At 35.1% G+C, this 13,898-nt stretch overlaps 1 protein-coding gene across 1 annotated transcript; it reads left to right on the top strand.

Annotated features, from left to right (window-relative positions):
- Positions 1-1,669: 1,669 nt before the first annotated feature.
- Positions 1,670-6,710, top strand: LOC129446333 (uncharacterized). The gene is made up of 5 exons (XM_055207283.2): positions 1,670-1,831; positions 3,970-4,061; positions 4,130-4,240; positions 4,407-4,683; positions 6,612-6,710. The coding sequence occupies exons 2-5, from the start codon at positions 3,973-3,975 to the stop codon at positions 6,708-6,710; spliced, it is 576 nt and encodes a 191-aa protein (XP_055063258.2). The 5' UTR covers positions 1,670-1,831; positions 3,970-3,972.
- The last annotated feature ends 7,188 nt before the right edge of the window (positions 6,711-13,898 follow it).

The following is a 13,898-nucleotide window of genomic DNA, read 5'->3' as shown; positions in this document are numbered from 1 at the left end:
TGCACAAAACATTTTTGATGTCCATCTACAGAAGCCAATAGTGATCGACTCAAAATAAGATTAGCATTGTTATTTAGAAACTTCCTTTAGTCTCGTCATGTTTTCATAAGCTAACTCACTCGCGCGGCGTCTTTTGAATGGGGTTGTGCGCGAATGAACGCAAAGACGCGCGCGGACATGAATATGTGCGTGCACGCGTCATTGCGACTGTTTCGTCGCTTTTACAAGCGTAAATTGTGTAACTACATTGCATATAGATCCGTTTTGTCGCGATTGTCTTTGTAAAGGGTTGCACTAGTTAACTGTTAAAATTTAAACTTGAGATTTACACCAGGGCACAAAAGATTTACACTGGGGCACGTGCCTGACTGAAGCTGGATCGGACACATTAAACCACATGTGGGTACAGAGGGCTGCTCACTTTAGCGCCTTTTTGCGGTTAAATTGTTTTAAATCACTTGAGTGTATTAATCTGGCAATCACATGCGAGCCAAACCGTGGGTTGTGATCCGTACGGATCAACTGCGACAGCACGACTGAACGATACAACGTCACCCATTCGCTACGTTCATTTTCGAAACTGGCAAGTTATTCACCTGGGTTGGATTTTGACTGGGCTAAGCCAATGTCAATCAACATTCCATCCAATCGGAATTTTGATATGCAGTCATGTTGAGTATCTATTTTCATCTACCGGGTGTTGCTGGCCATCCGAGAAACAAACTCGGGGGCCCTCTAGTGGCTCGGGGCTCCAAGCAGTTGCCTGCCTTGCCTGTTGACAAGGTGCGCCTCTGTGTATAGGCATTTGGATGGTTGATGAATCTATAAGTTCCAGTAGTCTTTTAATGATTCAATGAGAACAAGTCTGCTTTTACCTATTGATAATATAAACAGTTTTGTGTATTAGTTTACAGTAGTAAATGTGTTAATGTAGTGTTAGTCATTTGTCCTATATTAGTTATCGTTTAGTTTAGCATGAATTATGAAACTTCTCATTAGTTCTTTGGGAAGTATGAAAAAAATAGTAGTTACTGATAAGTTAATAGTGCACTACCACATTCATCTGGGTGTTATTACTTACCAGTACGTTAATCAGAGTTTTGTGTTAGTTAACAGTAGTTACTAGATTAATATTGTTTAATTACTCATTTGTTCCTGTGTAGTTATTCATTAATAATGGATTCGTATTCTAAAGTGTTACCCTCAACTTTTTTGTCCTATTTTCAAACCATTTTCGCTTTGGTTTAGGGTTAGATTTGGTGCTTGTGTTATATGTCACTTTAAGTATTTGTCACTTTAAGTATTGGTTTATAAAAAAAGATACAAGACTTATTCTTTTATATTTTCTAAACTTTAAGCAATTGTCGCCTGACGTTGGGGTTAGAGTTTGTTTAGGTAAGGATGTCATTTTATGTAAATCTAACCCTAAACCGAAGCGACAATGGTAAGGAAAGTGACACAAACAGAAAACGTGACATGCTCACGTTCAAACCCGGCAAAACGTGACATTTTCACGTTGGTCCATACGTGAAATAGTCACGTATTTGCGTGATATTGGGTTGGGTGATTGTACATTGCAAGTATAAAATATTATGTCCTTTCCAATAAAGATTTGTAAGCTTATTGGTTTTTACTAGATTATCTTAATGCAGTACCCTGGAAGAGATATATTTCTTTAGTTTATACAAACATTTTAAAAACAAAAATGTACAAAGTTATTTTAAATAAAATGGAAAGAAACATAAAGGAACAAAAATGACAACAAAATTAACACCTTTTTTGTAGGTACAACATTATAATATTTGGTGGTGTGGATGGTTATTCCAGGAAGGTATGCTTTTCAGTTTCCTGAAAAGTAGCATGCAATACAATCATCTCTAAAGCCTTTGACTCTGTAGACCATGTTTTTTGATGGATACTCTTGATTTTTTTGGCTTTGGTAATAATTTTATTAGAGCAATTCGTACAATGTATAGCGACTGCAATGCTTCTATTAAATTGCCTTTTGGTACAACTCCCAGATTTAACATTTCTAGAGGTGTAAAACAAGGGGACCCTATAGCTCCTTTCTTATTTTTATTAGTTATGCAAGTGTTGTGTCTTCATGTTAAAAATAACCCATTTCAAGGTATTCGTTTATTCAACAAAGAAATAAAGTGTTCACAGCTTGCAGATGATACAACCATATTTTTGAGAAATGACAAAGAAATAGATGCAGCACTCAAGTGTTTAGATATGTTTTCGTCAGTCTCTGGCTTAACTATAAATATTAATAAGTGTGAATTGTTCCCTTTAAAAGACATACCTGATGGTGTAGGGGAATTGTGTGGAATACCAATGAAAAACCAAGTTTCTTATTTGGGGATCATAATATGTAAAGATCAAAAGGAAAGAATTGACGTAAATTATTTTCCATTAATTGATAAAGTGCAAAAGAAATTTAATGTTTGGCTAATCAGAGATTTATCTTTGACTGGTAGAATATTGCTGTCAAAGGCTGAAGGGTTGTCTAGATTATCTTATACAGCAATGGTTTTAGATGCTCCAAAGTCAATTATTAATCTAGTTAATAAGAAAGTGTACAATTTTATTTGGAAGAATGGACCACATTACTTGAATAGAGGAATATTAGGTAATTCATTTCAGCAAGGTGGTTTAAATGTTATAGACTTTGAAGTTTCTAATACTGTTTTTAAAATTAAATGGATTCAGCATTGTATCAAATCTAATGACAAATTGTGGTATTATATTCCAAATTTAGTTTTCAACAAAATTGGTGGTATTAAGTTTCTCCTCAATTGCAATTTTGATATTAATAAAATCCCCATTAAGCTGTCTAACTTTCATAGGCAAGCTTTATTATCCTGGATGCTGGCATACAAACACAATTTCTCTCCCCATAGATGTTTGATTTGGAATAATAAAAATATCAAATATAAGAATAAAACACTTTTTCTGGAATATTGGTTAAATAACAATATTTTATTGGTGACACAGTTGTTTCGCCATGATGGTCATTTACTTTCATATGGAGAATTTCTGGATAGATTCAAATTTCCAATATCTGCAAAGGATTATGCAGTTGTTTTTGATGCAATACCTTCTGGTCTTCTTCAGTTGTTGCGTGCAGCTAATGCTGTTGATTTAAATATAACCTTTGACTTTAATTTGAGGTTAGAGGGTATAAGTATTGTTGATAAAAAATGCAACAATAGTTTTCTTAGACAAATTTGTCGTTCATTGAAAATACCCCTAGCTAAAAGTTTTTGGAATTCACGTTTTCAGGACATTAATTGGGAAGAGGCTTTTATGGTTTCCAGAAGATACTGTGTCATTAATAAGATTCGTGAGGTTTCATTTAAAATTATTCACTGTATTAACCCAGTAAATCAGGTCATAAAGAATTTTAAGAAAGATATTGATTTGAATTGTCTTTTTTGTAATTTGAGTGAGGAGACTATTTGTCATGTTTTTTTGGATTGTATTTGTCCTAAAATTTTTTGGAGTTTTTTTTTAAGGAGGTTTCTGGGATTGACATTACTCTGGAGGATAAGAATATTATATTTTTCTATGACAAGCCTTTAGAAAAGAAAATTAGTTTTGTTCTTAATTTGTTTATTATTTTGGGGAAATATCACATCCATAAATGTCGTTGGGCAAAAAATACACCTAGTTTTGTACAATTTAAATTTGAACTTTGTCATTATCTCAAATCATTGGAGGGTGTAAGGAACTCCAAGGCAAAAAAGACTATAGACTATTGTAAAGCCTTGAAATGACGTTTTTTTTTTTTTATCGCAATACCCCTGTGTAAATAGTTTTCATTATTTGTATTATTGTTGTGTTGTTATTATTTTGTATTTGGTTGTTGTATGTTTTGTTACTTAAAAAAAAATACAATCATCTCCAATGTGTTTTTTTCCTTCTAGTTATATTTACACTTACTGTTCTTTTACTTTCTTTGTGCAGGTAATGTACTTGGATGCAGCAAACAACAACCAGGCATCAACAGCATACCAGTTCTTCTCAGAAGCAATCCAAAAATTTGGTCTATCATCTAGGTAAGTATAGTAAAACACATCTGAGTTGTATACCTTTAATGTATTTTATAAATCTTTTTTTTTATTAGGGTCAGGGGAGACCAAGGAGTAGAGAATGTTAAAATAGCCAGGTTCATGTTTTCTTCAAGAGGAACTGACCGTGGTAGTTTCATATCTGGTAAAAGTGTCCATAATCAGAGGTAAAGTTAAACTATCTGAAGTTACTATAATTAAACTCATTTTAATAATCAGACATACCTGTAGGTAGCTTTTAAGTCACAAAATTTTATGCTTAATAATTTATCTTAAATGTCTCATTCATAGCATTACTTTTGAGACAAGTTTGTCTTATTCCATATCTAACAGGATTGAGCGCCTTTGGCGTGAAGTCAGAGTCATGGTTACCAACAAATACTCCGAAATGCTGCACTCCCTTGAGGCAGAAGGATTGCTGGACTTATCTGTGGTTGAGGACCTTTTCAGTGTGCACTACAGTTTTCTCCCAAGACTTCAGGCAGACTTGGACACATTTGCAGAAGCTTGGAATTACCATCCACTCTCCTCAGAAGGGAATCGAAGTCCAGAGCAGCTGTGGCAGATTGGGTTGATGCACAAAACCATTGACCAACCAGAGAATTACAAGGTATTGTGGCCCTGCGTTTGTTTGTCAGCCAACTGCTTTTAATGCATGTATGAAGTAGATTTTTAACCATGTGCTTAAATTCTAAACCCCAGGCAGGCATGTGATTGGCCAAGGACAAAAAAGAAGGAAGGAACTTAACATCCCTTCACGTGGGCAGAAACAAAATGCACACCATAAAATACGCAGAAAATACATTATGACCATTATTTCAATTATTTAATTCTGACGGAAAATTTAGATTTCAAATTTAAAATGTAAACATTTGACTAACAGAAACCATGTTTAATTAAATGGATTGATACATGTGGAAAGCTGTAACAAGTAGCATTCCCTTACTGTTTTACATCTGTAATAATTTTATTTTGCCATAATCTGACTATCACTCGCAAGGTTATACAATTTTAAGTTGGCCTTGGAATAAGGTGGACCTGAAGGCCTACATTTAATTTGAAATGAATAAATTTTACAATATAGTACTGGTTAAATGAATTGCATTATGGTTTTTGAGTCATGGGTTAAATAATTTTCAGATAAGCAAAAAAGTGATTTGGGAAAACAAATCAAGAAATTGTAAGCATATAAAATAGAAAAGAACAAAGTTACAAATAAAGTAAGATGATCTAACAGTATTGGTTAGGTAAAGAAACGGTATTAAATTAATATATAACACTGTTTTCATTCTATAAATTAAATATAATTGATATTTTTAAAGCTATAAAAGTGATTTTCCTTTTGTCTTGTAGTTTGATTAACATAATGACTCAAACATAAGTATTTCTTATAAGATGAACTGTCCCTTTAACACCGTGAGAATACTTGCAGAGACTGTGATATTACAATATAGTTTTGCGCATATCTCCTGTCAAGCCCAAAGAAATGATGTGTTTGCGTGATTTTTGAAACGCGCGTGGGCTTTGGAGTTTATGCACGTATGCGCACTGAAAACAGTTCACTTTAGCATCTTTGTCGCTCAAATAGTCTAATATCGCTTAAATGTAACTGTAAATTGTAACAGTATGTCTTTATGTTCTTATTACAGCATTTCATGCAATATTTTGCAGTTTTACCATATTTACATTTAAGTACTTACAGCCGTAGACTAGTTAGACCAATGTGACTTACAAGCGAGGAGTATGTCCATAATCCGTTCAAGTCCATTCCAACAAAAAATCTTTTAGGTCACTTTGCAATGTCAGTCTGTGTATATGTGTTGTTTTAATTGATTGATGCCTTAGTATTCAACAATGATAGTTTTACAGCGCTTTGTGTTGACTTTACATCCCGAAGGCAGTCGCTCTACGCATCTTCAACAAGCTTGTATGACGAAGAACACAGAAATGCGGATGACATAAAAGTAGCGCGAGAGCCTTTCGAAAGCAGACTTCCTTATGACATCTCAATTCGCTCTCATGATACGTTGATGTCACCTGCGGCTGCCTGTTGGTTTTTGCAGCAGAGCATGAACTCAAATAAATCTAATGTCTGGTATACATGTTGGATGAAGGGGAAGGGCGCTTCTACAAACAACGAGTGCATACCCCTCTGCCCCCGAAAATGTTTTCTCATCGAATCTACACGATTCACGTGGGTCACCTTTTTTGGCTTCAAAACGGCGAATTTCTTCAAAAGGTGAGGGATTTTCATGCCTGATGTGTATGACGTAGAACACAGAAAACGTCTGGGATCCATGTTGGATGACGGCGAAGCTCGCTCACAAAGACAGCGCGCGCATACAGACAACGCAGGCATACTGAGACAGCACTTGCTTGCAACAACACGGGCATACAACACGCGCGTGATTAACCCTACCCCCCCACCCCGTCACAAAAAAAACCTCATCGGATTTACGCGATTCAGACGGGTAATCCCATCAAGGTCCGAAAATACGGAAATCCTTATTTATACGGAAAAATCGCATCCCTGCCCAGGACATTGAAGAGCCAGATCTAGACTGGGACACAGCAGCTTCATACGATGCCTGTGAAGATTTGGGAGTTGTTGTTCCAGAATTTCAATGCCCTTTGTAAAACTGTCATTTTTATAACATTGATTCGTCCTATCATGGATATTGGTAAATTAGACCATCGATTTAATAATTTAGTGACTTCATCTACCAGGGGATTGTAGTTTGATGAGGTTATTTTATTAAGTTCTGGAGTGATTTTAACACCTAGGTACCTAAAACCCTCAGTAGTTGATGTAAATGGTGTTGTTATGGGGGGGTTTGCCCTCTCTTCCTCATTTAAAAACATTAATACAGATTTTGAATGATTAATTTTGTATCCAGAGAATTTCCCAAAGTCTTCTAATAATCTTGTCAGATTGAGAATGCTATTCTTTAAATTTGTCAGAAAAAATATAATGTCATCTGCAAATAAAGAAATTAGATGGTCTCCTCCACCAATTCTAATGCCTGATATTCCGGCATGTGATCTCACAGCTACTGCCAAAGGTTCTATTGCTAATATAAAAAGTAGTGGTGACAAAGGGCATCCCTGTCTTGTTGATCGCAGTAAGTTAAAGGGTTTTGAAATGTTGTCATTAGTTAAAATTTGCGCCATGGGATTTGTATATAATAGTCGAATCCATTGAAGAAATGATTCACCCAGTCCATATCTTGGAAGCAATTCCAGGAGGTAATTCCATTCTATTCTGTCAAATGCTTGGTGTGCATCTAAAGCTAACATTGCTGTGTCTTTAGTGTTGTGTTTCTCATATAAAATATTTAGGACCCGTCTGATGTTGTGGTAACCTTGTCCATTTCTAACAAAACCTTGTTGGTCATCACTTATCAATTTAGGTAAATATATGTCTAGTCTCCTGGCCAGGGCCTTACATAATATCTTGATGTCACATCCCATGAGACTAATTCCCCTATAGGAAGAACATTCATTTGGAGATTTATTTGGTTTTAATAAAAGAGTTATAGTAGCTACTCTCAATGAATTTGGAAGTACACCCAATTCATATGATTCATAAAACATATCTAGAAGGGGCTGTACTAATTTACTTTTAAATTCTTTATAAAATTCTATTGGCAGTCCATCTGGCCCGGGTGCTTTGCCACTATTCATATCTCCTATAGAATCTAAAATGTCTTTTATTGTTAGTGGATTATCAAGTATTGCTTTATCTTCCTCTGATAATGTCTGAAATTGTAATTGGTCAAGAAAAGTATTTTGAGCCTCTTCATTTCCATTGTATTCAGATTTATATAGCAGCTCATAAAATTCTCTAAAGTTATCATTTATCTCTGTGGGGTCAGTCGTTAGAGTACCTGTTTTTGACTTTATACTATGGATTGTCCTTTCAGCCTGTGTTTTCTTAATTCGCCAGGCCAGTAGTTTGCCTGCTTTTTCACCTTGGTCATAATATGCTTGTTTAGTCCACATTAAACTCCTAGCCACTCTTTCAGTTGTCAGTTTATCGTATTTAGCTCTCATACTATTAAGGTTTTTTAGTTTTATTGGATCTCTGTCATGATAAAACTCACTCTCTATCTTTTTTATTTGTTTTTCTAATGACTGTATTTCTTGTTTATATTGCTTATTTTTGTTACTGGTGTAACTTATAATTTCTCCCCTTATGTAGGCCTTAAAGGCTTCCCATCTTATACTAGCTGTAGTTTCATCCTTATTTAATTCAAAATATGTGTCTATAGAATTTTCTATAAATTTGACAAAATTTGGATCCTTTAACAAAAATGATTGTAATCTCCATCATTTTGGACTATATCCTATCTTATCCAATTCGATTTCCATAGACACAGCTGCATGATCACTAATTACAATGCTATTATACCAGCAATTTTTAACCTGAGGCTGTAACTCTACGGATATTAGGAAATAGTCAATTCTAGAATGACTTTTATATGAACTAGAATAACATGAATATTCCCGTTTATTAGGGTTTTTAATTCTCCAGATGTCATATAGTCTAAGGTCATGTATATAAGTATGGAGTATTTTTCTGGTTTTTGTATGGGTGTTGTCAGTTTGAGTGGTTCTGTCCAAAACCGGATCTAGGGTACAGTTAAAGTCTCCCCCTATAATGCATGGGCCCTCCAGAGTGGACATGGTCAGGAATAGTTTTTCAAAAAAGGACGGGTTATCATCATTAGGTCCATATATATTAATAAGATTTATTTTCTGTGACAAAATATAGCCCTGTACTATAATGTATCTCCCATGTGGATCTTTGGTGACTTTTATTGTTTTGAATGGTATCAATTTGTGTATAAGAATAATCACCCCTCTAGCTTGACTATTGAGGGAGGCATGAAAAACCTGGCCAGGCCATCTTTTTGTTAGCCTTGGTATATCTGTTGTGGTCAGATGTGATTCTTGTATGAAGATAATCTTTGATTTTAGGTCTTTTATCCTGTTCAATACTTGTTTTAATTTTGTCATTTTCCTCAGTCCCCTGACATTCCAACTTGTGATATTAGCAGTCAAATTAGTTTCCTGTTTAGTCCTCTCCATACACAATTTTAACGTTATTCAAGTATGTCTGGAATAATAATAAAATAAAAATAAAAAGGGAAAATAATAAAAAAAAATAAAAAAGAGGAGAAACCTTATTATATAGATGCAGGTTTACACATACATTCAAACACTCACACACACTCAACATTGAACCTAATATAAACAACCCCTTACTGAACATTGGCATTTCCTTTATGAAATGCCTACCCCTTCCCCTGAATTCAATGCCCTTTGAGTCAAGATGGGTTAAGGGCTCTTGAAGACCTGGTGAATTCAACTGGTTCTAACATCCCTGTTAAAGAACTGTATTTAATTTGCCGGGAGTTTGTTTTAACAAATACAGTGTAAATTAAAAAAGACCAAAATGCTAAACGAGCATAAAACTTTGGATTTATTTTGCATTAAAGCTTACTGCATATCAGTAACAATTATCAGTTATGAATAAAACTTTCAGAACAACCGACAGCAATCTTGGCTGCTTCTGTGGCGGTACATGTCAGTAACAAACCAAAAAAACTACAGTAAAATATCCAAAGGGTATTACTTATTTAAAACGCAGCAACAGAGCATACCCAGTACAATGAATAACCGTTACAAAAAGTCAGTCTCACAAACGACTAAATTCTCTGCTATTACTCACAGCCTGTCTCATAATGCCAACGAACTCTGTGTAAGTCCCTAGGTGCTGTGTAGGCTAAGGTGACCAGATTTTTTAAATGAAAACCGGGGACATTTCCTAGTTTAATGGTGAAAATATCATTAAAATCTCATTTGTTGTTATCTATGAATTTAAAAAATGGGGACAAAAAGTTTTCTTTTTTTATTGTTGTGGGTTCACTGCAAAAAATGACTTTCTTCTTACTTAATAGTATTTTTGTCTTATTTTCAGTACAAATATCTAAAAAATCTTAAAACAAGATGCATTTTCTAGCTTTGAGAAAAATCTAGCTTTGAGACAAAAAAAATTAATTTAAGTGAATTTGTGCTTAAAACATGCAAAAATATTTTTCTTGAATTAAGTAGTGTTATTTGATATTTTGGTCTGAAAATTAGACTTATATTCTTAGGTCATTTTGCCCATCAAGAAAATGCATCTTGACTTAAGAATTTTTTTGTATTTGTACTGAAAACAAGAGAAAAATACTTATAAGAAAGTCATTTTTTGCAGTGTTTCTAATTCAATTTATTGGACAATTTCTGTAGCCTAAAAATCTATTTTCTCCCGTTTTTTACACAAGAGACATACCTCATCAAAAATGACTTCTAAGGTACTACTTTAGCTGATTTCATAACATTATAAACGTGAAAAACAGAAGGAATCATGCAAAATGTAAACATATTTAGCCTACACAAAACAAATGTTCCGTAGCATACTGTGATCAGTTCACTTCGTTGGTTTATTATTTTAACTTAACATGAGTAGTTAGTACCTTAAGCCCCCATAACTTTGACTGTTTTCATATCTTATGACAACTTAATTGATGATAATGATGCTTTCTCATGTGTCTCGTTGTAAATTCTTCATCGCTAAATCAATGGCGTGCGCAAGTAATAAGTAGCTCGCGGCCCGCTCTGCTGGTGAAAATAATAATTACATGATTGCTCCGGTCTGGTACTACAAACGCTATCTATGTTGATCGGGTTTTTCAGTGTATTTGCTGGTTGTTTTGGAAATGCTGTAAAACAGGGACATTTCCGGGGACAGCTTCAGTCGGGGACAGAACACCAAAAAACGGGACTGTCCCCGGAAAACGGGGACGTCTGGTCACCTTAGTGTAGGCAGTGTCACGCTACATGAACATGCATTTACAATAGGGTAGCATACACTATGTTGGCCATATCGCAGTTGACAGTCATGATCAAACTCTAAATGTATTTTGAATTTTTCTCTCTGTGTGGAAGTAATGGGAACATGTCCCTGACCAGTAAGCCACTGCATGAAGCAACTGACAGTGATCTTCTCATGTTCTTTGTCTTCTTTACCGCAGTCCTTCTTTTCCCCTTGTTCATTGTCATCCTCGGCCTCACCTCTGCTCCTTTCCTCTGCAAAAAAACAAGATCAAAAGCATGTGATGTGTGTTTCAGTACATATACGCTTTTTACAGTTCTCAAGTGCAGTTCTCAAAACAATTCGTACAAATAGCAAAACACCATGGATAACCTGCAAAAGCCACTATTTTACTCAAAATACTTAGTTCATCTCTCAAAAGTAAATATCTGTGTCAATGAACATGTCAGTGCCATCAGAATGACAATTACATGTGTCATTGTGTACGGATAAGACAGTCAAATTGTTTAGTCATGTTGTCAATATAACAGTTTACTCTTTGAAGTGATGTTCTGATGTAAAATATGGCAAAGGTTTTGACGACAAGTGTTGTAAATTGTAATTTACACCTTAGTGTAAGTTATGTGGGAGTTTGATTGCAAGAGACTGGACAAAATTTACATTTACACTTTTACTGTTTGTACTATAGTTTGTTGACAAACCTTGTCATTGAGATTTCATAAAGGAAAAGAAATCACTACACAGCACAAAGAAAAAAAAAGTAGAAATGTGAACATAGAACAATATCTTTAGGGGAAACTGTACATGCACTGCTTTGGGCTTGCCAGAGAAAGTCTAATAGACGTCTAAGAATAGACAATGCGTATACTTTTAGAATATGTAAAAGAAATGAAAGCTAATACCTTGAACAGCTGTTGACTTTGCTATACATGTTGGAATATCATACATCTTCAAGTTATTTTGGCAAAAATGGCATGTAACCAAATTCAGGGTTATTTAGGGTAGAAGTGGGTTACTATTGGGTCTATAGTTAGCCATCATTTCAACGTCTCGGTTTTGGCTTGCTGGGGCACGTTTCTGTCTGTTAGATAAAGTCAAGATTCACCTGGGAGCAATTTACCAATTCAGTACAGATTTAGAAAAAAAAACGTCTAATGGAAATGTATCAAAAATATGTTTGACCAAACCCTGTATTATGACAACTTGTTCAACCATTTTGCATGCAAAGACTTATACTATGAACTAATGCCCAAATGTTTTGGGGGGTGAGACTATTCAACAGAGACCCATTATAATACATTTTGATCAACATGACATAAGCAACTGATAATGTAGGAAAAAGCAGAGAATTGTCAATAATCATTTGCATGGATGTACCAAAGCATTTGCAACTTGTTCAAAGAAATGAGAAACTGCTTTTTTGATGTGCACAAGTGACACAATGTGAGAATTGAACAAGTAGTTTTGAGAATTTCAATTCTGATCTGAGAAATGTACCAAAGCATGAGAAAAACTGTAAAAGAATTTAAAAATTGGTTTGAGTAGTGTTGGAAAATTGTATGTTGTATCTGCTTTTTTAAGAAATGCACTAACTTGTTTGTACGGTAATCAGACATTGCAGTTTTTTAACTTGGAGCCTGCACACATTCATGACTATTTTTCATGAGGTAGCACATACTTGCACAACTACACAGTGCTATGTAGGCCTATGTATGAAAAAATAAATATAACATAGTATACAAACACGCAATATAAAAACGGAATTGTATTTAAAAAGAATGAGACATTTTATAATAACACATTTTTATTTTATTATTAATAAAAATAAAGTTTACAAATATAGTTAGTTTACACAAACACACAATATACATGAACTATAGGCTACTAGCAACATGTTATTAAAATATGCTATTTTATGTTAACAGATTTTATATTTTCTTATTAATAGAAGGATTTATACATTGAAATGTTTTATGAATGAAATAAAGAATTAATAAAAGAATAACAATCATTTCTTTGGCAAATTTTCAATGAGGCCAAGTAATGCTTGCCCTTGCTGTTACTGAAGTAGCGTAGTCTGCATTTGCTGTTGCATTAGTTGCATCATGTCACTTGTCTGCTTTTGTGTTTGTTGTGCTGCTTTTGCTTGCTCTTCAACTGTATTTTTTCAATTCCAATTCATTTTCTCTTAGAACCCTCTCAGTCTGGCTTCTCTAAGCCCAAGGCTTCTGTTGGTCTGGCTAACCCTCTCCATGGCCTTCTTCCTTGCCTCTTCTGCTTTGGCCCTGTCCATCTCTAACTTCCTCGTACTCTCATCACTCGTTTTATTTTCCTCAGCTGCTCTTTCTTTCTATGTTATTTCTTTAATGAGTTCATCAAGTTCTGTTATTTCTGCAGATGTTCCACTGCTCTTCTCGTCTTTATTGTTTTTGGCCTTGTATTTCGTCTGAATCAAGCTAAATCTCTCCCTCACTGACCTCTGCGTAACTCTGAATTTAAGATCTTGAGAGCAATTCAGTGTGTCTGCTATAGTTCACCAGGCCTTGCCCTTGTCAACAACACTGCCCTTTTTGTACCTGTATGGTTCTGTGAGCAGGATTTCTCTACAGAGACAGACATCTACATCATCAATCTCAGTTTGAGTTTGCGCAGTACGTTCGACCACCAGGAAGTGCATGCTTCTAATTGATTTCACTTGTCTCCGTTGAATCCAATGGGGTCGCTGTGTCCATTTCTTTTACTGTCTATGCGTACTACCAGTGATGGAGTACTCGAGTCCTGGACTCGGACTCGAGTCCGACTCGAGTCACTATTCTTTGGACTCGAGTCCGACTCGAGAATCCATTCTCTGGACTTGTGACTCGACTTGGACTCGCGGATTGATGACTCGTACTTGGACTCGGACTCGAGGATATATACAATCGGACTTGAGGATTCATCAC

Source organism: Misgurnus anguillicaudatus, chromosome 12 (assembly GCF_027580225.2).
Source record: "Misgurnus anguillicaudatus chromosome 12, ASM2758022v2, whole genome shotgun sequence".
Taxonomy (NCBI): Eukaryota; Metazoa; Chordata; class Actinopteri; order Cypriniformes; family Cobitidae; genus Misgurnus; species Misgurnus anguillicaudatus.
The sequence above is the reverse complement of the archived record's forward strand: the minus strand, read 5'-3'. Positions and strand labels throughout refer to the sequence as shown.

Coding starts and splice junctions, on each gene's coding strand:
- LOC129446333 (XM_055207283.2), top strand. CDS start 3,973: ATGTACTTGGATGCAGCAAACAACAACCAGGCATCAACAGCATACCAG. Junction 4,062..4,129: donor AAATTTGGTCTATCATCTAG/GTAAGTATAGTA, acceptor TTTTTTTATTAG/GGTCAGGGGAGACCAAGGAG. Junction 4,684..6,611: donor ACCAACCAGAGAATTACAAG/GTATTGTGGCCC, acceptor ATCCCTGCCCAG/GACATTGAAGAGCCAGATCT.